The sequence below is a fragment of the Ammospiza caudacuta genome, chromosome 23 (assembly GCF_027887145.1).
Source record: "Ammospiza caudacuta isolate bAmmCau1 chromosome 23, bAmmCau1.pri, whole genome shotgun sequence".
NCBI lineage: Eukaryota > Metazoa > Chordata > Aves > Passeriformes > Passerellidae > Ammospiza > Ammospiza caudacuta.
The window spans coordinates 1969051-1994085 of NC_080615.1; the positions used below are offsets into that span (position 1 = coordinate 1969051).

General features: G+C 45.8%; 1 protein-coding gene across 1 annotated transcript in view; it reads left to right on the top strand.

Annotated features, from left to right (window-relative positions):
- The window catches only part of ARHGAP32 (Rho GTPase activating protein 32), a 152463-nt gene that overhangs the window by 12899 nt on the left and 114529 nt on the right, over window positions 1-25035 (top strand). Inside the window, exons 2-3 of the mRNA XM_058819022.1 lie at window positions 3151-3242; window positions 4868-4952. Of these exons, the coding sequence (XP_058675005.1) occupies window positions 3151-3242; window positions 4868-4952 (177 nt within the window). The remainder of the gene's footprint in view (window positions 1-3150; window positions 3243-4867; window positions 4953-25035) is intronic.

A 25035-nucleotide genomic window follows, 5' to 3' on the forward strand; every position in this document is an offset into this window, starting at 1 on the left:
CAGTGTATAAAATCTATTTTATGTAGCTGTGTATTTTTGGTTTGAATGGAAAGGAATTGTTATTTAGGAGTAATGCAGTTTCTAAAATTACAATAAGTTTGTTTTTTGGTATCTATCTCTTCACCAAGGTTTTTTCTCATATTGGTACTTCTTAATAAAGATCTGAGCTTGCACAAGTTCTCTGTCCTTACCTTTCTGTGCTTTTGCTTCAACTGTGAGCCTTGGAGAGATCGTTGTTCTGCAGCAGTCCATGGAGCTCAGCTCAAATTGGAAAAGCCCCTGGAGTTAATTACTGCCTTGCATCTCATTGTGGTCCAGTTAATTGGATGCAGAAAATGGGAGATGCAGAAATCCAGCTCAATTTGGACTTAACTCCACTGTGAAAGAGAGGATAATACAACTTTTCCAAGAGAGGTGCTGGCATTTTGGGCTCCTGGAGGTGTGAGTTTTGCCTACGCCGCTTTGAGTCAGATCCAGGGAGGTCTCTGCCCACTGCTGAAAACTGGCTTGAAGCCCACATTTTCTGTCAGATTGTTTATCCATTTTTATATCCCACCAGCTCCTACTGCTGATAGAGAAGAAAAATTACTTTTCTTCCTACAGAAATTCTGTTCCTTAGGAAATTAAGCAAGTGCATCCAGCTTGGCCTAAAAGCAGCTTATTGGAATGGCACATTTATTCTTGTAATTAGTTATTTTCTTATGTAAAAGACCTGTAAGGATTATTAAATTGGTGATCCTCTTAATGCTAAAATCGACACTGAGACTCTCAAGTGCCCTATTACATCCTGAAGTGATTGTGTGCTCAGTAAGTCAGTCAGCCCAGGGTAGGTTTATTTAAGTGTTTAAATATTGTTCCTGTTTTCCTCTGGTGAGGGGCTGTGCCTTTGTGCAGAGCTGTGGGACGCTGGGGTCAGAGCACTGGCTGTGGGCAGGGCTGTGGATGGTGCAGCTGGGGAGAGAGACCTGGTTCAGACTTGTTCAGTGGTGCTCAAAGGGTGGAGCTCACTCAGAGTGAACCTTCCAAGGGCAGTGCTGGAAGCCCCAGGAGCTGGACGGGTGCAGCTGCAGGTGGATTCTGCAGCCCTTGGGGTTCATCTCCTCAGAGCCAGGCTCAGCCTGGAGCCGTGTCCAGGGGAGTGGGTGTTCCTGCAGCCTGTTTGGCTTTGTCCAGAGGAGGCACCAGGATGATCAGAGGGATGGAGCAGCTCTGCAGTGAGGAGAGACTGAAAGAATTTGGATTGTTCAGCCTGGAGAAGAGAAACTTCAGGGTGACCTCATTGAGGTCTTCCAGAGCCTGAAGAGGCTGAGAAGGAAGATGGAGAGAGACTGTGGGCAAGGACCTGGAGCAACAGGACAGGGGGAATGGATTCACACTGACAGAGAGTGGTTAGGTGGACTGTTAGGAAGAAATTCTTCCCTGTGAGGGTGGTGAGGCCCTGGTACAGGGTGCCCAGAGAATCTGTGCTTCCCCTTGGATCCCTGGAAGTGTCCAAGGCCAGGTTGGATGGGGCTTGGAGCAGGCTGGGATAATGGAATGTGTCCCTGCCCAGGGGAGAGGTGGGACTGGATGATCTGTAAGGTTCCTTCCACCCTGAACCACCCCAGGACTCTCCTCCTGTTGTCTAAAGCAGGGGAATGAACCTCAAGTACCAGAGTGTCCCTGGTGACTGCAGCAGGAGCCTCACATGGATAATGTGGCTGTAGCCTCACCCCTGTGCCTGTCTGGCCTTCAGTGGGATGGATCTCTCTCTCTCTCTCTGTCTGGCACTGGTCTGGTTGGTGAAAACAAGCAGGAGAATGGCACTGACTGACTCACCAGAGCTCTCAGTGAGGTGGTGAAGCTCAGGTACAGGTAACCTGTGCCAGGGTCAAATGGAAGCTTCAGGGAGGGGTCACAAAATTGTCCTGTAGTTCGTCCCACACATGGGCTGCTACCTTGGGTTGTGCTGGTCCAGCTATTAAGCTTTGGGGGGGGAGACCATATTCCCATATTTCTGCATATTTCACACTGCAGAATGCAACTGTGTTCTGTTATCAGTCACAGCTTTGGGACAGATCCAACTCTGTTCAGAGATCTTCTGCTGGACCAGCTTAGAACCATTGGGACTGATGTAACATCAGGGCAATCATCTTTGCTTCTATCATTAGAAAAAGGATTTCATGGAATACTTTTTGGTTCCAGGCTTGCAAAACAAATAACACCAAAGTGCCTTTCTTCCTCTTGGTTCAGCATTTCCTCTTTGAGACATTGTTCATGTTTTTAGTGCATTGTATAAAGCAGAAAAAGCTCACTCAGCTGGTGTCACCCACATCACTGATGGGCAATCTCTGGCCAGCATCAGTTGTTTCTCCTCCTCCTCTGTGAAGTTGTGCTGGTCTCGCTGTTTGATCACTGCTCTCTCCATAAAAGCCTCACTGAACCTGTCATTCCTCTGGATTCCTTTCTCTCTCCTCTGGGAGAAACTCATGGAGTGGAATGTTTGTGTCTCTTATGATGGAGAATTCAACCCCAGCAGAGCTCATGGCTTAGGCAAAGGCAGCTGGAGGAAGGAGGGGATGGGAAAATATGACAGAACAGAAAGGAGGGACTTTGGAGTTCTGGCCTCACTGAAGTAAATGAATTTTAGTAATTAAGGAATTTTAATATCCTCAAGCACTTAAACCAATAGCCTCAAACATCCATTTTAGAAGTTCACATCCCACATATAAGCAGGTCTGTCATTAACTTGTTGTGAGTGTTAACATTAACACTGTGTGAGCAATCCAGCTTTTTGCAGTGCCTCTGCCTGAGTCTAAACACACAGATGTCTGGAAGATCAGGTACTCACTGAGGAGTCCAAGAACGGAGTTTGGGAATTTCTGTTTCACTCCCACCTCTGAAAATCTCTGCTTTAGAAAGCAGAAGTAGCAACGAATTGAATGCTGGATTTCACAGTTACCCCGAGGGTTAGCGAGGGGTAAGAGAAGAGGGGCAGGAGGAGATTGTCACTCCCTGGTCCCCATCCGAGGGTCAGTTTTCCCTGTCAAAAGGCAGAATTCAGGTTTGTGGCCCGTGCAGAGCAGAGGGGCTGCTGTCAGCAGGCAGAGCCCAGGCCTGCAGCCACGTTTAACCTGCCTGTTTCTCCTGTCTCTGTGTGTGTCCCTGCAGGCGCGAGGCGCCGACATTCCGGACATCCCCGGGGAGCTGCAGCTGCGCTCCTGCGGCAGCACGGCCAGCATGAAGGTGAAGAACGTGAAAAAGTAAGAGCACACTTCTGTGATTTTCTCATCTTTCCTGGGCTTCCAGTTTTGCTGCGCTGAGTTCTGGCTGTTGTGCTGCAGTTTCTGATGATGTATCTTCAGCAGAGCAGCTGAAATCCATGTGGAGCTAAAGGCAGTTTGAGCTAATGGAGCCTAAAGCTGGGCATGAGAGGTTTTGCTGGCTCACTCTCCTCTTTCTGGCTATAGAAACAAAGCTAGGTAGGGTTTGAACTTCACTGTTGCAGTGTTTTCAATTTTTTTTACTAATTCTTCCTGAAAGTGATTAATTAAAAAACCCCCACAATAAAACATATCATAATAGAACAATTATTTAAAAATCTCAAAAGAAGCCCAGGCAATGTGTAAATGCGATAATTTTCCCTGTCTCCTTATGCTCTGGAAAGCTAAACCAGGACAAGTGGATGGCCTATATGTATTTTTTATCTGATACTTTTTTCTCTTTTCTTTTTGCATTCTGCCCTCTGTAACTTCATTTGGATGGATTTTACACAGTTTTCCTTTCTAAGGGATATTTTTTCTTCCCTGATCTCCCAGTTTGGTTTTTTTTTCCTGTAGGCTCATGCTGTATTTCTGTCTCTGCCTCTCTCCCAGAGACTGTAAACCGAGTCATTATGTGTGCAGCAACAGGGATCAGAAATAATCAATATTACTTTTGCTGAAATTGCTGACTTGAGGAGCAGAACTCCCCGAGATTGATGGATCAGAGCCTTCAGCTCACCCCTCTAGTGCTCTGCTGAGAGGGAAATGGTTCTTTGTTCCAGTGCTGAGCAGCCAGATGCTGCATCTCACTTCCCACTTGTATTCCCGTGGGAAGAGGGAGCTAGATAATGACAATCTCATTGGCTCACCACCAGGAATATCTATAGGAGTCTATAATAGCTTCGGCAGAAGCAGAAGCATGTTGCAGAGCCAGAGGAGCTCCCTGGCAGCCACCAGTGTTGCTGGAAACACTTGGGAATAATTATGCCTGATTTTTGAATTTTGCAAAAGGCAAAGGATAAATAGAGTTTGTTCTGCACCCTCAGATACATCCCCCCGGGACTGATGGGCTGTGATGCCTTTCACAGGTAAAGTTCTGCTTTCCTTGTGTCTCGTGTAAGGCTGTGGATGTGCATTTGTGAGGTGCAGCTGCTTGTCCCTGCTCCTGTCCATCCTGAGGGGTGTGGTGCTGCTGGAATGTCTCAGAGCTCTCTAGGGATGCACTGGGATGTGCTGCTGCTGGAATATCACACAGCTCTGTAGGGATGCACTGGGATGTGGTGCTGCTGGAATGTCACACAGCTCTGTAGGGATGCACTGGGATGTGGTGCTGGAATGTCACACAGCTCTGTAGGGATGCACTGGGATGTGGTGCTGCTGGAATGTCACACAGCTCTGTAGGGATGCACTGGGATGTGCTGCTGCTGGAATGTCACACAGCTCTGAAGGGATGCAGTGGAAAAGCCACTTGGCATTTCAGCATTCCTTTCCCTACTGTTTTGGTGCAAATCCCTGTGTTCCCTTGGCTTTAGGATGAGAAAGTTGTTGTTTTGTATCAGTAGCTGTTGTTTATGTGTGCTGAGTGGTCTGCATCCATCTCATGGTGTGTTCTTGGTGTGCTCCAGGTTATCCTTTACAAAGGGGCACTTCCCGAAGATGGCTGAGTGTGCACATTTCCACTATGAAAACGTGGACTTTGGCAACATACAGGTGAGTCTTGGATTTCTCTTACACATAAAACACCTTGTGCTTCCTGCTGACCCAGTGGGGAGGCATAGAGGGAACTCCATTGAGGCTCATTTAGTTTGTTGCTAGATGTTTAGTGGTAAGAAGTTAAAGCTGTAGAGACTTTATTTGGAATTGCTTCTGTGTGCTGGGGCAGAATCTGCACTCAGTCATGTGCAGCTCTCCTTTGAGCTTGGAGATGGTTTTATTTCCACTGGATTTGGCTGATGTCACTGTTTTAAAACTGTATCAAACATTCAGTCTTGAGTCATCTGTAATCACCGCATGTTTATTTTTGGTTTGACTGTGTGTGTGATTAAAAAATTGTGTGAATGTATTTATGTAAATATAAATAAATCAAATTTACCCCTTCCTTAGCTCTGCATTGTGCATTGCAGCAGCTGTGTCATCAAAATACCAGAAAGTGCTCGTCAGCCTGAGCTGCATTTCTGGAAGTGTGCAGGCTTTGCTCCTCTGTGATCCCTCCCTCAGGAATACAGGCAGAAGCGTTTTGCAGGGAGGGCTGAGACCCAGGAGTTTCTCACAAACAGGACACATTTTGTTCTGCACTTAGAGGAGCAGGAATGCCTCCAGCATCTGCCAGCCTTGTAGCCAAAAGGAGGTTACAACCTTTTCATTTGTGAAACATTTCCTGTAATACTGAGTGAATTATTTACAGCCTTCCATGCTGCTGTACTTGACACTTTTGCAAGCAGAATTATGCAGCTGGGTTTTTTTTTCCTCTGTCTCAGTAACATTCTGGCTGGGAAGGAGCTTGGGTCCTGTTCAGGGCTGGGATCTGCTGTTGCTCACACTTGGTGCCTCTGGGAGGGTTGGTTCTGGGCCGTGGGCTCTGCAGACCCTTCACACAAAGCCCTGGGCACAAAATAGAGGGCAAAGAGCTCAGTTCCCATGGAGGCCCCAGGAAACAGGCAGGCAGGAGCAGAACTCACTCTGCTGAAAACTGTTTATTTTCATTTTCTGTGTGTAGGAACAGCATGGCTTATCTGTGTCCCTGCTTTCTGTCTCCTGGTAATTTGCTGATTTGGCACAACTAATTTTTCAGTAATTGTGGAGAAAAGTTTTATTGTGGAGCAGGTCTGTGTCTGCACAGGTGTGGTTTTTGCATCCTGTGCTCCTCTGAGTCCTCCCTCCCATCATCCAGGGGTGTTCAGTACCATGTGCAACTGGAGAGGGAGCACAAGCTGTGCATGGCACATTGTTTTGATGACCAGTAATTAATTATTTTGTGGGCTGAAGCATTTCCTGGGATGTTTTCAGGATGGCAGGGCAGACCTGTGGGGCTCATCTTTTTGTCTGTGAGAGGCAGAAGTAAGACCAGGTGACACATCCTTTCCAGGTTTTCCTGAAGCTCCCACGAGCAGGAGTGGTTTAGCACTGCTTTTTGTGGTGTCACTGCTGCTCCTGCAGCTTCCCCTGCTCTTGCTCAGTGCTCTCCTGGCACAACCAGACCAGAGGCTGTAATCTCAGCCTGAAAGACAGAGATTGTGGAAGGATGTAGCACAGGAAATAAAAATGGGATTGGTTATTGAGCTGTTATTGGTTATCTCAGCCCTGAGCTGTTTTCTGTATCTGTGCTGTGAAACCAGGAAGAAAACAGGGGCTGGTGACAGCATGAGAAGAACTGTCATTAAACTGAGACTCTGTGTGTGTTGAGGGCTCAGTTCTCTGTTTCCACCACATCTGCCTCTGAAAAACCCTACCTGTTTAGCTATTTGTGTACCTAAAGCAAAATTTGTGTCTAAATCAGGTAACTCAGGCCCTCTGTGCCTGTAATTGCTTCCTTTGCCTAAGCAAGGTTTCTGATAAATCCCCACAGTGTCAGGACTTTTTTATATGGTGAAAAATCTGTTTGAGAACAAGAGCTTTGCTGCTGAAATGTGAAAAGATAAAGCATTGCAGCACTTCCTTAGAATACCAGTATTAATGGTAAAATAAATGAAAGCTGTTAATACAACAGCAGTATTAGTTGGGAGATTTAAAAATAGGTTCACACAGGGCTCATGCATTTTAATCAAGTTGGAGGCTCCTTTGTGCTCCCAAGGTAGGGCAGAGAATAGCAGTGGGCTGGAGTGATGGGAAGTGACAGCTTGGCACCTAATAGAGAATTACTGAGTTGCATCTGAGGGCTGGTGGGTGTAAACTGCTTTCAAAATCTATTCACTGTTAGAAATTTGCATAGTAGAAAATACAGCATTATCTGTCCGTGTCAGGAATTGTGTAATGCTGTCTATTAACAGCCTGGCCAAATTTCAGGTTGTTTTGTAACGTTTATGTCACTTATAATATGGTCTCATGGTGCAGGAGGTATTAATAGCCTGACATTTCACCTGATGAGATAGTTTTAAACTAAATTCCTGAGAGGTATGAAAAGGGATTTGTTCTCTTCTAATCCTTGCACCGTGCTAGTGAGGCTGGATGCACTTTGGGGGGCTTTTTCTCTTCAGAAATGTCCTTCCACACTGCCCCTAACATCAATATCTCACCCCTACCTGTGGCTGGCCAGCCAGGCACGTGTGGCATCCCAGGAAATTGCTGGTTGCCAGGCAAAGGCAGTGATGTCAAAGCTGTACCAACAGGTTAAGCCTCACAGATTGCATCAGTGCCCAAAATTCACTGGCATTTTGCTGAAATACCTTATGTTCATTACTGTATTTATTTTAAGGGCTGCATCATTAATTTTTGGTTTCTAATGAAAAGCCAGGTTCTGCCTCATAGATGTGTTTTAGTCTGACATGGGATAAATATTCAGAACTGTGGTTCAGCTTTTTTATGGTCCATCTCCTAGGTAAGATACAATGTTTCTTCTCAATTTACCTTTTTCCTAATTTAGGTTCTTCTCAATTTACATAAAATACAAGGTATATCTCCCCTTTAACTTTTTTGACCTGGTTCTCAGTCATTGGACACATTGATGGTAAGTCTACATAAAAATCTTTGTACAAATAAAAGGTCATTTCCAAGTGGTTAAATTGCATTTGTGCAGAAGAGTCTGTAATTACACCTGTGAAATGATAAAAATGCCCACTGTTCAACATCAGCTCTTTGCATCTAGAAAAACAAATAAGCTTTGTATTATATCTGTTTGGTTTCTGTCAGATTTATGAATAAATAACTGAAAAGAACTCATCAAAACTCTGTGGGACCTATTGAGGCAACTTCAAATTCCCCAAGTTTAAAAATGTGAGATAGAAAAATGGATATGGAGTCCCATATCCTTCTGCTTGCATTAAGCACTGACTCTAGACTGAGACAGAGTTAAATTTCTTTTATAATTTAAGAAGACATTAATGTAATTCAGTAACTATATTCTAAAGAAAGTCTGCCAAGTCTCCAGGAGCATTTGGACAATGCTCCCAGGGATGCACAGGGTGGGGTTGTTGGGGTGTCTGTGCAGGGCCAGGGCTTGGACTGGATGATCCCTGTGGGCTCTCCCAGCCCAGGATATTCTGTGATTCTATTAAATATGGTTTTACTTTACTTAGTGCTAAATGCCATTAATACAAACAGGAGAAAGATTAGCAATTCCTTAAATATCTACTTCCTACCAGGAATTAATACTCTGTTCTTCACTTGAAAGAATTAAGACATTATCTTCAGCTGAGAAGGTTTTGGTAATGGAATATGGAGAGCTGATCAGCTCCACGCTTCCCAGATAATATTCTTTGCTCCCTCAAAAGCCATTTGCTCAAGGCAAGTGCTGTAATGCACATTCATATCACTTCAGCATCTTGCATTTGACACAGAATTATCCCTTCCAACAGCACAGTCTCTGTGTTTGCCTTGCTGTATCTGATGTCTAAAAATAAATCCCTGTGGGAGCAGGACTGCTTGCAGATCCTCTCCTTATCAGTGCAGCCTTGGCAGGGCCCTGGCAGGAATTGTGTTATCAGTGGCAAAGGAAGTATTTGAGGCACGACCACTTCCGCCTGCGCAGCTCCAGCTGCCAGGAGCTCTGTCAGAGCTGTGGGAATGCCTCTGCCCAGCTGAGGCTGCCCCAGCAGCAGCTGCAGATGGATGTTCCTGCTGTGCCCTAGGGGTGAGAAACAGTGCAAAGAGCAGCTCAGCCCTTCTGTGCCTGTGTCAGCAAAGCCTGCTGAGAAGATCCTCTTCAAGGTCACCTGCTCTTGGTTTGCCTTTTTTTCTTTTATATAATGATATTCCAGGGAAGGGGCAGCACGAGGGGAATGTCACTGTGAGCTTTTTCCTAAGATGGATTGCAGAGCAAGCAAAGCTGGTAAAGCCTGGCCAGATGCCCTTGGCTGGGGTTAACTGGGATCGTTTCAGGAGCCTTGTGGATGAGCTGGGAGCAGCAGGGATGGGGATGCTCCCTGCTCTGTGTCTGCCAGAGGTGGGACAGCCTAGCTTGGCTCTCCCCATCAGGGGTTTGACCCCAAGCCTGCTCAGTGCCTGCAGGGCAGGAGGGGTTGTTTGTCCCCAGTTCCTCTGTGGATACCATGCTGTTGGTGTGTGGCAGTCAGGAGCAGCATGAATAGCTCCAGGCTGCAAAATCATTTATCCCACTCATTTTGTAAAGTGTTTAAGACGGAAAAAGAATTGATTTTTAAAGGCAAAACATAAAACAGCAGTTCCCCATCCAAGTCCCTCTAAAAGATGAAAGTTCTCAGTAAGAAGCATAAAAATTGGCCTGAATTTTGGTGTGCATTGGGGCTTTGAAACACAATTTTGCTCTATTCTGCTTTGTCTTTATGAATATTTGAGTGAGATGTAGACCCAGATTATGTGTGAAGAGGGGCCCCTTTTCAGTCCTTCATCTTTGGGTGCTGTTAATCTCCTCCCAGAATTACCTGGCTGGATTCTGGTATGTTTCCCTTCTTTAAGCTGAGGACTTCCCCTCGCATTCCCTGTCTTCTCCATGTGATTTTGTTCCTATTGCCTTCCAAAGTGGTGCTGGGGATGTTGCAAGGGCTGTTTTAAGGACGTGGATATATAAAAACAACTGTTCAGAGTGTAGGTGGAAACCGCCTCTATTAACTTAATAATTCCAGCCACAACTCCCTGAAAATTGGCACAGCCTCTTGCCAAGATCAACGAATTTCAAAAATTTGGAGTCTCTGGGCCAAGGCTTCTGCTGCCAAAGGAGTTATGAAAATATTCGAGTAAGTTCACCTCAGTTTTTGGATTCTGCTGTTTCCTGGTCTTGCTTCCAGCTTGCCACAGGCTCCTCAGGAAAATTCCTGCCTGGAACAAGATCACACCTGTGAAATTCCACGTTCCCTGCTTTTTTTCCCCTGGTGAAATGGGAAGAAATGCAGTGTGGGTTCTGTCGTGGAAGGATTACTTCAGCTGTGGAGCTGTGACTGATCCACAGGGCAGGAAGGAGATCGAGGCTGGTGTTCCTGTGTGGATTTACTGCTAAATCTTTCTGAAGGTGTTTTGCACTCTTTGCTGCCTTTGACTGACTGTTCTGAATCAGCACTTCATCTTTTGGGATGGCATTGCTCAGCTCATGGAATGGCCTCTGACAGGGACTCTCTATTTGCCTGGATTTATTTATCTTGATCAGATTCCATCTGTGTGCTTGGTTTTAAAAAGATGCTCATGAAGCTGTACCCATGGAAGGATGAGCTAGAACCCACAAAGAAGTATTACAAGCAAATGAGATTTTTACCTGTTGGTTCAGTGCAACAGGTATTTTTGGGGCTTTTTTACCATCTTTTTTTTCTTTTGGATGTTTTTATGAGTTTTTAGGGAATGATGCATATCTCCACAGGAGAACAGACTCATTTGGGACAGAAAACAGAGACCTCCTGCAGAAATCCAGCTTATTTTCCCTTCTCCAACATTTACCACTGGAAATACAGCAAGCTTGTCCGTGGAATTGTAGGGTTTTTTGTTCATTGTGGCTATTTGATGGCATGAGTAAATCTTCAAGTGGCTGTAATAAGCCCAGCTGTTATTTTGACATTGACCTCCTGCTGTTTGCCAGCCCCATAAATCATCTTTACCAACATGTTGCAGAAAAGTGTTAAAATTGGTTTAATTAGTAACTGGAGCACATTTTTGTTGGAAAATTTTTCTTTCCTGCAGTTTAACGACCTGGAAAAACCAGAAAGCTGTATTACACACATTATTAAAATATGTTATAAACTTGAAAAGATTCTGTGGGCTCCAGAAAAAGAATGCCTGTTTTGGTAGTGCTTGAAGGGAGATGAAGTCCCGTGTGTTTCTGTCTGCAGCCAGCCATCCTCCACCAGGAATGGTGTTAAAATGAGTGTAATGCTGGGCTCAGGGACCTGCCAGCATGCCAGGCTGCATGATTTAATAACTGCCTTGTAGATGTGATCCCTGAGATTTACAGGAGCAGGGCTCTGTGCTTCCCCTCTCGTGGAGGTTTGTCAAGCCAGAGGATGTATGAGCTGTGAAACCAAACTTCTGTGGGAACATTCCTGTGCTGTGTGTAACCTGGAGCTGCCTGCAGAAAGGGCAGCTTGTTCAGACCCTGCTCAGGGCCAGAGTGTGGAGGGCTGATGACAGAATTGGCACCTTGGGGGCAGCGAGTCAGGCTGGGGGTGTTAAATGTTCATTCCTTAGCTCAGCCCTCCCTGGGGTGGGTGCCCTGCCCTGCCCTGCCCTGGGAACGTGTTCATTCATTCATTCATTCATTCATTCATTCATTCATTCATTCATTCATTCCCTGCTGCAGGAGCACGGCTGGGATACCTGACACAGGGAGGGATGGATGGGGTGTGGGGAGAAATTCCTCCCTGTGAGGGTGGGCAGGCCCTGGCACAGGTGCCCAGAGCAGCTGTGGCTGCCCCTGGATCCCTGGCAGTGCCCAAGTCAGGCTGGGCAGGGCTGGGAGCAGCCTGGGACAGGGGAAGGTGTCCCTGCCATGGCAGGGGTGGCACTGGATGAGTGTTTGGGTTGGATGTCCCTCTCAAGCCAGACCATTCTAGGATTCTGTAATTCTGTGTCTAGAATATAACCTGATCCTGCAATATTTGTTGGCTCTCTTGGCTTTGACATCTTTCTAAGATTTGAGCACACCACACACGCTCCACCTCTGTCTCCAGGTGTGCTCTGTGTCCTGAACCCTGTGGCCATTTCCTCGTGGTGCTTCCACCATCTGGTTTCCAGGTAATTGCCAGTCTTGGAACATCAGCAGTGCTTCCCTCAGGACTGCAGTGTTGCACTGTGTTGTGATGAGCTCAGGGTTGTTCTCTCAGGGTGAAATCAGGGAGGAGCTGTTGGAGTGCTCAGGACTGTCCTGTCACTGGCCTGGCCTGTCCCCAGCTGTCCTGTCCTGCGGAAGAATTTGGGCTCCTGGTGTTTGGATGCTCCATGTGGAAGCGTTTGTTGTCCTGTGCCAGAGCTCTGTGCAGCTGCACAGGGGTCACAGAGGGGGTTTCCAGATCTGAGCTGGGACCGCTGTTTTGTTTGTTTTATCTGCAAAAGACAGATTTGGGCAGAAGATTTCCTGTGAACATAAACATTCCCAAGGGGCTGGATTCCGGCACATTTCTCTTTTTCAGAGGAGGAACAGGCACATACTCCCCCTAGACAGACTGTGGGATGTCTGGAAGGCATTTGGAGGAGTCTGTGGGCTTTAATGGGTTCGTGATTTCATCCCTTGCTGTGGGGTGTGAGCAGAAGGTGGAGGCTCCTGCTTCCCTGTCCTGCAGGCAAGGCCCTGCCCCTCAGCTCTGCTGAGCTTCCAGAGCAGAGAGCTCTTTGGTCTTGACTCAGAATTCCAAAGGTATCAATTCCTGGCTGGTCATTTCTGGCCATTTTCTCAGCAGAACCTGCGAACTCAGGCTGCTGGCAAAGAAGCACCAAAGGGAAAGGGAATGCTCCCATCACACGTGGATGTGGGGCTGTGGGCTTTGAAAAGCAAATACTTACATGGAGAAGCATGAGATTATCTCACTGCCTCTTCCAGACCCCCATTCCTGAAGTTTAACTTCTTTTATCTCTTAAAAGTAAGTGAGTCTGCTTACTAATTCTTGCTGCCACCTGACCAGATGCGTAAAAGAAATATTAATAAAAACTTACTCTGGGACATATTTTTAAAGTGCAAGACATTCCCCACCACCATCCTGAATTTCTACCTTTCAACTAGTTCATTTCCCAGAAGGAGCTTTTATCAAAAGCTTGTTTAGGCTGCACAGAGATGCTTCAAGCTCCATCAGATGTTTTTTGGAGATTCATGGCATAGTTTGGGAATTGCAGTCAGAATTGACAACTCTGACTGCAGAGAGAGCTTTTGGCAAACATCACACTCAGAATTATGTAGACAATAATTTAAGGGGAAGATGGTTCCTTAATATACAACCACAGATCTGGTATTATATGAGTTGGAAATAAAAATACATAGTGCCATACACATTATAGATGTTCAGAGTCCTTGAACAGGCCTTAAAATCCATTCTGTTCTATTGGAAAACTGATGAAACTTATAAATGTGGTTATAAAACAAACTGACTAGAAAAATGCACTTCTTGGGGAAGTGGCATTGCCTGGTCCTGACAGTTTATGTTTAGATCCCAACCAAAACTTTTCTGATTTACCTTGCAGTGGAGCTGTAATTCCTCTGTGCGGTGTTTAAGTGTGAATCTTATTTATTGCAAATACAACATGTCAAAACACTCAGCCTTTAAAAGAACTGATTTTTTACCAGGTTCCCATTTACCAGTTTGAAGTAGTTCTAAAATCAAAACATCTTCTGTTATTTTTACAGCTTGAGTCCAGGAATTCACTTTGCAATGTTGCTAAATTATTGAATAATTCTTTATCTGCTAAGTCCTGCAATAATTGTAGGTATAGCAGTGCTGGAATGGGCAGGGAACCCACTGGGAGCTGGAGCCTTGGGGCAGAAAGGATTTGCATGAAAGGAGGGGAATGTCATATCAGGACAGGGGTGCTGCCTTGCTGAGGTGAGGGGAGCTCAGGGTTTTTGAGACTAAATAAAAGGGGTGAGACTTGAGAAGCATCAGAGTGGTTCAGAGTCCCCTGGCTCAAGGTTTGATTTAGTGTTGTGCTTTGCCATTTGCTTTCAGATTAAATAAAAGCTGGGTTAGGTTTGGAAGCTCTTTGTGGATGAGTGAGTTCTTAGGCTGGTGCACTTTGAATTATTGATGGGTTTTAGCAGGAACACTGAGCTCTGATGGGCACTTTGAATACACCCTGGACAGCTGTTCTGGGTTTTATTTCCCCTGGTTCCTCATCCCTTTGAACTCTTTTGAGCCTCCCTGTATCCCTCAATGTCCAGCTCTGTTCCTTAAGTGCAGTTCAAAGGCAGCAGAGGGTTCTGCAGAGCTGAGGGTCGGTGCTGACCAGGACAGGGAGGGTTTGCTCTGCAGCCCTGCTTTCCTCTCCCACCTGACTCCAACTGCTCACAAAGATGCAGAACTTTGGCCATTGATCAATTCACTCAGAGAGTCTGGAAAATAATGTTCCAACTTTATCATTTATGATTTTCAGATAACTCAGGGGAGAGGGAAGACTTGAATTTTTAAACAACAAAATACCCATGAGCTCTTAGAATTCTGTGTGGTGCACCTAATGGAGGAATGGTTTGTTTTCCTGTTATAAAAGCAATTAAGGTGTGGATGATGTGTTTTCTGTTAGGGTTATGAGTGTCTGTGTCTCCTAAGTTGTGATGATCAGGATGAAACAGCCCCTGTAAAGCAAACTGTGTCTGCAGCAGTAACCCTGAGCTGAATTGCCTGCAGCATCAATAATGGTCTGGATGGCAGCACCTTCCACAGGCCCTGTGCTGGGGGGTTTGCAGGCTCTGTGTGTGTCCTCCAGTGTTCCACAGCAGTTTGTTCACATTTAAATGTGCTTGGCCCCATGGCTGAAAGTGGTTTGAGCTGTAAGAAGGGCTGGAGCATTTTACATCCTCCATGTGCCCATTTAGACAAGTTACTGTATCAGTGTTTGCTATAGAGGAATGCTTATTTTGCACAGAACTGTTGCTAAGTCATTATTTCATTATTTTCTTTTGAAAACTACTATGCTATTAGTACAAATCTTAACTGGAATACTAATATTAGAAAGCAAAATAAAGGTTTAAATGTGTCATTTGTCCACAGTATGGAGCAGCTTGGGAACTTGTTCTGGAAAGATTGTTTTTCCATAGAACCCCAGAAAATCTGAGTTGAAGGGGACCCCCAGGGATCATCAGGTCCAACTTTTGTGTCTGTCCTGGTGTGTGAAGCAGAGCTGTCCTCTATGAGGTCCCAGATTTATTATGACCACTAATTCCCTTGCCTGGTGATTTAAGGGCTTAGCCATTTAACGTGGGTTAATGAGCATGGCTGGGTTAATGAGTCACACTCAGTGTGACAGCAGTGCCAGCCCAGGTGACTCCAGGGGCTGTCTCAGCTTGGGCTGTGCCATTCCTTTTGTGCTCATGCTTGTGTGTTTAAACACTGCAAGAATTGAGTCCCACACACCCTTTTCCCTTGAAATGTGCAGAAAGTGGGAGGAGGGCAGGGCTGCAGGGTGAGGCCTCTCTGTGGAGAGCAGGAGCTTCCAAGCAGTGCATTGCACAGGGGAGCCTTACACCAACCCCTTTGGAGAGTGAATGAAATGGGTAAAAACCAGAAACCCAGTTCCAGTTCCACTGAGGAGCTTTTGGGTGGTTCCCAGGACATGAAGCATTTCCAGTGTAACCTGAGTGATTCACAACCCCCCTTCCCTAGCTGTCATCTGGGAAATGTAAAGGTTAAAATAGTCTTTTCATATCTCTACTATTGTAACTCCTGCCTCTGGCATTTTGGCAGAATTTTCTAAATTAAAAATGCAAACAGAGTTACAGATCTGTCTGTTACAGACCCTTTATGCAGTTAACCTTGTAACTCTTCAGGTCCATCCTCTGGGCACAACCAATTTGGATAGATGGATCAAGAAACCAAGACACTGTTTATGAACTACGTCACAAAATTAAAGCTCATCCTATTCATTAAAGGTTTCCAAGATAATTTGTTTAATACCCTGAATTTCAGGCATTTTGTTGTGCTGTTCTTGCTGCCCTTCACTGAGTCAACATACAGAAGCTGCATTTTTTATCTGTGAAAGCATTTTTCTTCCTTCCCTGGGGTTTTGGACCCATACTGGACACAGTGCTCTTGCACAGCACATAAATAACCTGTGAGAGGCAAGGAACAGGATAATTCCTGTGTGTGCTGGTGTTCTGGAAAATGCAGCTTCAAGCTGTCCAGCTGGGCTGCCTGGGAGCTTTGCTGCACATTTACATGTGACCCCTAGGAAACACGCAGTGCTGCTGCAGTGCTCACGGTGTGGGTGCCAGGGAGCGTGGCAGGTTGGATGGCACAGTGCTCCAGGCTTCAGCAGAGTCTGATTTTCCTGGCCTTTCCCTCCTCACTCCAGGGGATTGTGAGTTGTGCCCCCCGACTGGCTGTGAGTCCTTACTAGGGCTTATTTAGTGAGCTAAGAGCTTCACTTCTTGGCAGAATTCAGCAGGAATCCAACTTTGGCATCTTGTGACTGACCAAAAGAGCTCTAAAGCCCCCACTGCCTTCACTTTTTGGTAGTGAGAAGGTTACAATTAATATTTCAGAGCATAGTTGCTTTTCAGTGCAGTGTCATGAGTTTGATGTCCCTGGACTGACACAGAGTCACTGAGATTGGAAAAACCTCCCAGATCATCATGACCAACCACAGACAATAGAATCCTGGTTTTCCACCATATTGTCTCTAAGAAATAATATCACCAAATTATAGAATGAGAGAAAAAATTGTGGGAATTTAAAATTTCAAAATAAGTCTCATTTTTCCCTAGGGATTTTTCTGTGCAATCCCTTCCATGTACAAGAATCTTCAAGGCTTTCTCAACCAGAGTGAAGAAACTTGTTTGTTTTAAGCTTGAGTTTCTCCCATAATTGCTTGAGACCTAAGATTTTAATATGATAATTTCAATCTCTTTCCCAGACTAATTTCTTTTCAGAACCAAAAATCAGTGACCATGGTATCCATGGTTTTATTCCTCATGCCTGAGTTAGAGCAGCTTTGTCAGGTTGTCAGGTGTTTCTGTCTGTTTGTTACTGCTGTGCTTTCATGGTTTGCTGGGAAGTGCCTTTTGCCAGAATTAGGGAGGCTGGAGCCTTATATAGAAACCATTATGGAATTCTGAGTGTCATGGAGCCTCAGATGAAACATCTGAATTTCAGTATCTTCTTAGAGATTTTCCTCCTTAATTGGGTTGAGATGAAACTAAACCCAAGCACTCATTTTAGGGCTTGTATTGGTGCCTGCTTAGACCTCTAGCAAGGTTTGGGCATCTCTGTTTGGTAGGAAGACTGTTAATACTGATGATGAAGACATTAATCCCATTTCCTCTGTCAGAACCCTGGGGGTTTCCCAGGTCTTTTCTCTGTCCTTCCTCTTCACCCTCTTCTCCCTCAGCCCACCACTGCTGAGCACACAGCAGTGGCTGTGGTCACCTGGTTGGACTCTGCAGAGCTTCCCTCATGGCTCTGGAGTGGTTTCCTTAAATCAGTTCATCCTGTACATGGCACTGGATGTTTCCATCACAAACACGCTCAGCTCCTTCCCACCCTAATGTGCCTGTGTGGATTGATTACAGGTTGGGTGGGGCATCCTGGGCTAGTGGAAGATGGAATGAGGTGGGCTTTAGGGTCCTTCCAACCCAAACAACTCTGGGATTTTCTGATCAATGTAAAATCTAATATTAAAACATGTGTGTGTGTGAGGAAGGCTGTGGTTCCTTGTTTTAACTGACTTATGCCTTTTCTGCACTTTGTATAAATGTTTCTCTCCAATTTACTCTGCAGAGCAGGTAAACTCCTGCAGTGTGTGGTCTTTTTTTTATTCAATATGTAGAAAATACTTAGTTCTTAAACCCACTACACCTGCATTACTTGTCAGCTACGTTTTGAATTCTGTGTGCTTGTGTGAGTGGAATATTGCCCAAAGCCTGCAGGTTCCCTGGGACCCCTTTCTTCCAAGGAGGAGCAGTTGGAGAAGTTGTGCAGGGCCCAGCTTGTCCTTGTTGCAGGTGAGGTCTGACATGGCAGATGTCAGAGCTGTGAGGATGGGATTTGTGAGCAGCAGGAGACAGGACCTGTGTGTGGATGTTTGTGCACCTGAAGAGATGGGGAGGGGCAGTAAAGCCTGAGCTGTGAGCTTCCTGTTAATGCCAGATCCTTTTAGTCTGGCTGAAGTTTTTATGCAACATTCACCTAAGGGGGGAAGTTTTGGCTTCTACTCCTAGAAAAGCTTTTGTTTTAGAAAATCAGTTTGGCCATGTACCTCTGCTGCTCATTTTCCAGTCCCCCTTTCCCCCTTTTGCTGAAGGAGGTGTTTCCATGGAGTCTGTTCCATGTTTAACACTGGTTCAAGTTGTAGAGAAATGGAAGTGGGTTAGAAAACATGGGTCAGATTTGTCCCAGCTGTGGGACAAGGGCTTTCTGTTTCTTTGCTTAAAAAAGCAGGGTGGGGGCAGATTGGAGATGTGAGGATCTGAAGTATTTCTCATGTATGGGCACACAAAATCCTGCTTGCACCTTCCCCCAGCTCAGGTGTGGCAGAGTGAGAAGCTGAAGGATTTATTGGGAAGTGCTCTGGCTGTGGCCGTGTTCTCCCAAAGTGCATCCAGCTTGGTCACAGCCTGACCTCAGTGCATGGCAGGGGATGTGGGCACGGCCTCAGTGCCAGCACTGCTGGGTTTCACACAGCCTGGTTAGTCCACATGAGTGGTTGTTGATCTTTCCCACTTGTGGGGTCGTGGGAGGAAATGGAATAAGTTTCCCCTCAGCTTTTATCACTTCCTGCTGATAGGTAAGGGGAGATTATTGTCCTTCACTTGCTGCTTCTCTTGTCAGCACGAGAAGTTGGTGTTGAGCCAGATGATAGATAATGTTTGTTGTGGGGAAGGAATTCCCAGATGTGGCTGTGGTAGCACTGATCTCCCCTCCCTGCCTTCTGCCCTGGCCTGGTGCTGCCAGTCCTGCTTAGACAGCTGTGGCTGGAATGTGCCAGCTCGGGGTGGCAGTCACTGCAGGCTGGCAGGGATGTTCATTTCTGATGGACAAGGCTTTGGAGACCCTGCACACCCTGCCAAGATAAAGCTGTGCAAGTTGAGCCAGCATTATTTGTTCTTACAGACCTTACTTCATCATTTGAAAAAATCCATTTGCTGTCATTTCCTGGAGGGGTTCTGGACTGCACATCCCTGGAAGTGTTCAAGTGGTTGGATGGGGCTCAGAGCAACCTGGGGTAGTGGAAGATGTGGAATGAGATGGGATTTAAGTTCCCTTCCAGCCCTAACCACTCTGGGACTTGATGATTTTATGATTTGGTGGAGATGGTTGTGATAAAATTTTAGCATTGTGAACTTCCAATTTTCAAAATTGTCATCTTGATGCTTGCTTGGTGGTTTTTGGGAGTGAGGATGGGCTGGGGTGTAGAAAACGGCAGGAGAAACAATGCCAGTTGTTACTGCTGTGCTTTCATGGCTCATGAGATACAGTCCTGCCTGCACACTGAGACAAAGCCCTCCTGCACCAGACTGGAGGTGTTTGGTGCTGGGAGGAGAGTGTTCCCCTTTTGGAGTGTCAGGAATGTTGGTGTTGCTTCCCCCAGCCCTCCTTCCTTGCCCAGCAGTGAGTGCTGCTTGTGGAAAGGCTCTGGTGGAGCTGTGCCCAGCAGAACTGCTCCCAGGAGAGCCAGGAGTGCTCCTCCTGATGGGAATTCAGCTTTATTCACACCCAGCCCCTCCACACGGGGTACAGCCAGGCTCCTGCTCCGAGGCTGTCCATCCCTGTTTGCTTTTCCCTGGTGTGCTTTGCTAGGTTGTGTTTCCTGCCTTTGCTCCAGGAGTTCAGGTCTTGGTCCTGCTTCTCTGTACATGAAAAACCCCAAATTCTACTCAGCACAGCTCAGCTCACACCAATACCTCTGCTCTCCTTGGATGACAGGAGGCTGAGAAATCCCAGCATAAATGTATCTGCACTCTGGGTAGAAAGGTGCTTAGAAAATGTGACAGTGAGATAGGATCAATGACTCCCTTAAGCCAATTAAGCTGCTCATTGCCACAGCACTCTTCCCTCCATCAGAATTACTGGTGCTGGGGGTTCTGTGTTGTTTTTTCCCCTCCCTTGGCACTCCTGCTGGTGTCTCAGGTATAAAAGGCATTTTTGCCAGTGACTTTGATTCTTGTCAGCATGGAAAAAAGTTAATACTGATTTAGTTGGGGAGAAAACAGAAGAAGTGAGTAAGAGACTAATAGCTTGGAATGACAGGGCTGTATCAATTTTCACTTCCCTCACAGGAATAATGTGCTTGTTCCCAGCAAATAGAAAAGTAGACTAGGAGTAAAACTGTCACTGGCCTCCCACAGAATGTAATGAATTTTGGAGCTCAGAGAAAAAAAGACAGTCATAACTAACTCTGTGATTTTAATGCACTTTCCTTGAAAGTCAGCAGTTTTATGAAATGCCATATGCAGGAAGATAAAAACTGTATACATCTTATAGAGCTATATAAAAAATAATATTCACTGCCTTAGTCTTATGTATTTGACTGTGGATGAATGCACTTCTCAATAAGCCTAAATGTGCTTTGGGTCCCAGTGGTTTATATCCTTACCCATGTCACCAGCACATAAACTGAACCTGTGAAAAAATGATGGACAAGCACTGTAGCAAACCTAATTCCTGGTGCATTCATGTGGCTTTTCTGTGGAAGTGGTTCTTGAATGAGCCAAATAAATATAAATTATGGTCCCTTGGTAGGCTGACAGGGAACGCTGTGTGTCTGTGCTCATTGATTGGCAACAGCCAGGGCAGGAATCCTGCTTGGTCCAGGGAGAGACAGTGAAAGAAAGGATGCTTTGTTTTGTGGCAAGGCCACTTCTCTTTTAAATAAATTAATAAATTAATAAATCAGGCTGGTCATTTAACTTAATTGCCTCTTTGTTTTAGCCCAAAGCCATCAGGTGCTGGTTCCTCTTCCAGAGCTGTCTCCATTGTCTTGGTCCTGTAAATATTCACTCACTTGGGCTGGGCTTTGCTCTCATGGAAACCCGGGCTGCAGGAGCAGGAGGGTGACTGTGCTGCTGATCCCTGCCATCGTTTGTAGTGCAATGCCATCTAGTGTGCACAGGGCTCTCCGGATTGCCCTGCTCTGGAAATTCAGCACAGCAGCGCCCTCCTACCTGCATCTAATTCCAGGCAGATTCATTTCTGCCCGGAGGAGCTGTGGCTGCCCCATCCCTGGGAGTGTTCAAGTGGTTGGACAATGCTTGGAGCAACCTGGGGTAGAGGCATGGGCAGTCCCTGCCATGGAATGAGATGGGATTTCATGTCCTTTTTAGCCTAAACCACTCTGGGATTTGATGATTTTATGATATGGTGGAGATGATTGTGATAAAATTTTAGCATTGTGAACTTCCAGTTTTCAAAATTTTCATCTTGATGCTTGCTTGGAGTTTTTTGGGAGTGATGATGGGCTGGGGTGTAGAAAACGGCAGGAGAAACAGTGCCACAGTCCAAGGAGGAGATTTCTGTGGTGATGGGCTGGCTTTGTACAGTTTCTGGATGTGTCATGAGTGAGTGTTTGGGGTTCAGAGCACGTCCAGAGGCTGTCAGGTGTTTCTGTGCAGTTGTTACTGCTGTGCTTTCATGGCTCATGAGATACAGTCCTGCCTCCACACTGAGACAAAGCCCTCCTGCACCAGACTGGAGGTGTTTGAACGTGGCTGGGCTGTTCCTTGGGGCCTGTTTTTTGATAGTTTGGGTGCAGGAGAAGCATTTCTTCATTGTCTGTCTTCACTGGTACTTTGATCTCTTAAATTCTGCGCATGAAAGAAGACAGTTTTCTTGCCAGGAGGAGAGAAGATTTCCCCCCTCTCCTGTGCTGAGGAATGTGCAGTGTGAGGGGTTTGAGGGTTTGATTTCCTTTTCCAGCACTGTTTTGGTGTCCTTGTGTGGTATCCAAGATTGGATTCTGGATGCTGCCAGGAGGGGGGCTGGGTCTCCCCAGGTTTTCACTAGACCTGCCAGAGAGGATTAATTTCTGAATAATCTCCTTTTGCTTTCAATTAATTGTGAAACCAGGCTTTAATAGGGTGTGAAATGGAAATAGAGAGAGGTAACACCAGCTGCCTTTATTTACATGTGTTAATCAACACAGACCCAAACAACAACAAATTAAACTGGAGCCATTCAGAGGGTTTGAAACACTCCAGATTTGGCTGAGGACTTTGAAAAACGTGTACTTTATGGAGAGCTGGGAGATCAGGGGCATTTTTGTTCTTTTTTAAATCAGCAGCCGTGGGAGCCCCAAAGCAGAGCCCTGAAGCTGCCGTGGCTGTGGCCCATGGGCAGCTGAACTGGCTTTGCTGTGAGCAGGGACAGCCCTGCAGGGCCTTGGCTGTGCCCTTGGGGACACGGCTGTGGTGGCAGGGCTGCCTCAGGAGGGTGGCACCTGTGCCAGGAGGGTCCGAGGGCCCTTCTCCAGCTCTGGCATTGCAGCACAGGCTCCAGCAGAAGGGCGTTTCCTGCTGGACATGTGGCTGTGCTGGTGCTGCAGGGTGCAGCTGCAGTTTGATGGGAATGTCTGTGGGAAGCAGAGCTTGGTTTGCAGCCAGAGGGAATTTTGGTTACCTGTGTTCAGCTCTGAGGGGACAGTGAGTGCCTGGTGCTGTAGGGTTTGGCTCTGGCAGGGTGCTCAGAGTTATCCTGGAGTAACTCCCTGCTCCAGCAGAGCCATGGGGCTTGGCTTCTGGGAAACTCGTGGATTTGATTTCTCTGGGAAAGAGTCAAGGCAAATTCAAGGAAAATTTTGCTTTGTTCCTCTGGAGAACTTCACAATGAACGTGCTGGGGTGTGCAGCATGTTGTGTGCACTCCCAGGCTGCCCCAGCTCATCCCCAAGTCCATAGATACCCACAGTACCAAGGAGATCAAAGAGAAATTATTTCAGAGTTGGGAATTAAACCAGGCTTCTGATCTGCCTGTGCCAGTGAGAGCTGGATGTTGTTGTTTGTGAGGATGAGAGTGATGATTTCATTTAATGAACTCAATTTAGAGAATGGTCCATATCATGGCTGGTTAAAATGTGATTTGTCAGCAGAGGGAATGAGAATATTTTGCTTTTTTTCTGGTGTGTTTTTTTCCTACTTAGAAGGAAATCAGCTCTCTAGTAGGAATTATGTGATCAAGTACCAGAGCTTGTTTATCAGAAGGAGCAAAATTTATGATGAGGCTGGTCTTACACTGATAAAATCCTTTTCTGCTCCATGTATTTATAAACTGTAAATTCTGCTTCTTCACTCAAAGGTTGGACTTGATGTCCTGGAGGTCTTTTCTAACCTTAATAATTCTATGATAATGTGTGTTAGGGACCACATTTAGACATCTTTCTTGCCTCTTACAGGTCATTTAAGGATGCTTTTGACCTCAGCAAATATGTTTCCATCCTCAGAACAGATTTTGTTCATTGTCACTTTCTGTAATCCCTTTGTCCATGACAGGCCAGGCTGCACACAGGGATGAGTAGTGGCACCAGCTCTGTGTCAGGAATTGCTTTCTAATTGTGTCAGAAACTGCCAGGTGCAGGAGGGGATTGGGAATCACATGGGCTGAGGGACCCTGAGGGGAGAGCAGCACATGGAAGGCTCATTCTTGCTGATTATACCCTGTTTGCACTAAATAAGGCTGCTCCAGGGGTGGCCCAGGCTGTGTAATTTATAGGCACTGATTTCCTTCATAAACATTCCCTAAATGTTTATTTCTTCGTGCTGCAGCACCCCATAGTCTCATTTATTTGGGGATATGAGAAGACATCTCATAAATTTTCCCAGCTTGTCATACCTGAAAATACAGCAACCAGTGACACCTTTTGATAAGGTTTCCAATGTAACAGTTAAAGGCCTTTAGGACAGTTTATTGCACAGAAAATTTCCAAGGTGTGGGAGAAATAGGACATTGGGTAGGAAAGAAATAGGGTTTCTTTCTAACAATGCTAATTTTCAGTTCTTTAAACAGCTTGCATTGAGCATTGAAAATTCTCAAGGGTATTTTCAGAGCTGAAAGAACAAAGAGAAACTTTGAAGAGGGGGAAATCGCTATCAGCTGATGAAGAAGGCTTGAAAAGTTTATGTTCTAATCATAAAAATCCATTTTACTACCCTAAAAATCTATGTTCCTGCACTAAATGTGTGTGTTCCTGTACATGCTGTGCTACACTTGTCATTTGTGAGGAGGAAAAGCTGATTAAGTGTCTTCACAGCCACATGAAGATGCTTTTTAGGCCTCAAAGGTATTTGTGTTACACTGTCTTGTAGGGTATGGATAAGGGACACGTAAAATAGACTGAAATTTGTTGTCAGTGTAGGCAACAAATGGGGAAAATTGGGAAAATTGCCCATGGACAGGAGAGAGGTATCAGGAATGGGCAGAAGTCTCTGTCTCTTCTCTACATTGTTAGAGAAATAAATCTGAGAAGTGGGGAAAAGCCTTGGAAAATCTGTTCTCTGCAGATTAAAAATGTGGATTTATGGGGAGTTCCTGCTGCGTGATGTTACTGACCCGCAGCACTCTGCTGACCCTGCTGGGTGCTGAGGTGATCATTCCCTGCCATTTTTGGGCTGCCCAGCCCATCTCTGACACTGGCAGTCTGAAGCACAGTGCCCTTCAAACAGAGCATCATTTGCAGTAAAATAATAAGTGAAACACAGGACTGACTTCTGGCATATTCAGGGCAAAAGCTCATTGTGCCTTGAGGAAGATGAAGGCTCTGACAGGGACCTGCAGTTTCTGAGAACTGGCTTGGACTGCAAAAATTGCACCTGAATTTGACAAGGGACCTCTGTGACCGAATGTAATGAAAGCACGAGGTTGTGCTGGGAAAGTGTCAGATCTTAATATTTCCATATTACCATAACTATGGTAATGTTTATTACCATAACTATTACCATATTACCATAGAGAAGAGAGAGCTAATGGCATTTTCTCCCTTTGGTGGTGAAATCATCACCAGGCAGGGGTGGGCTGGCTGGGATAGAAGTGCTTCCAATGGCTAGTGATTCCCAAAAT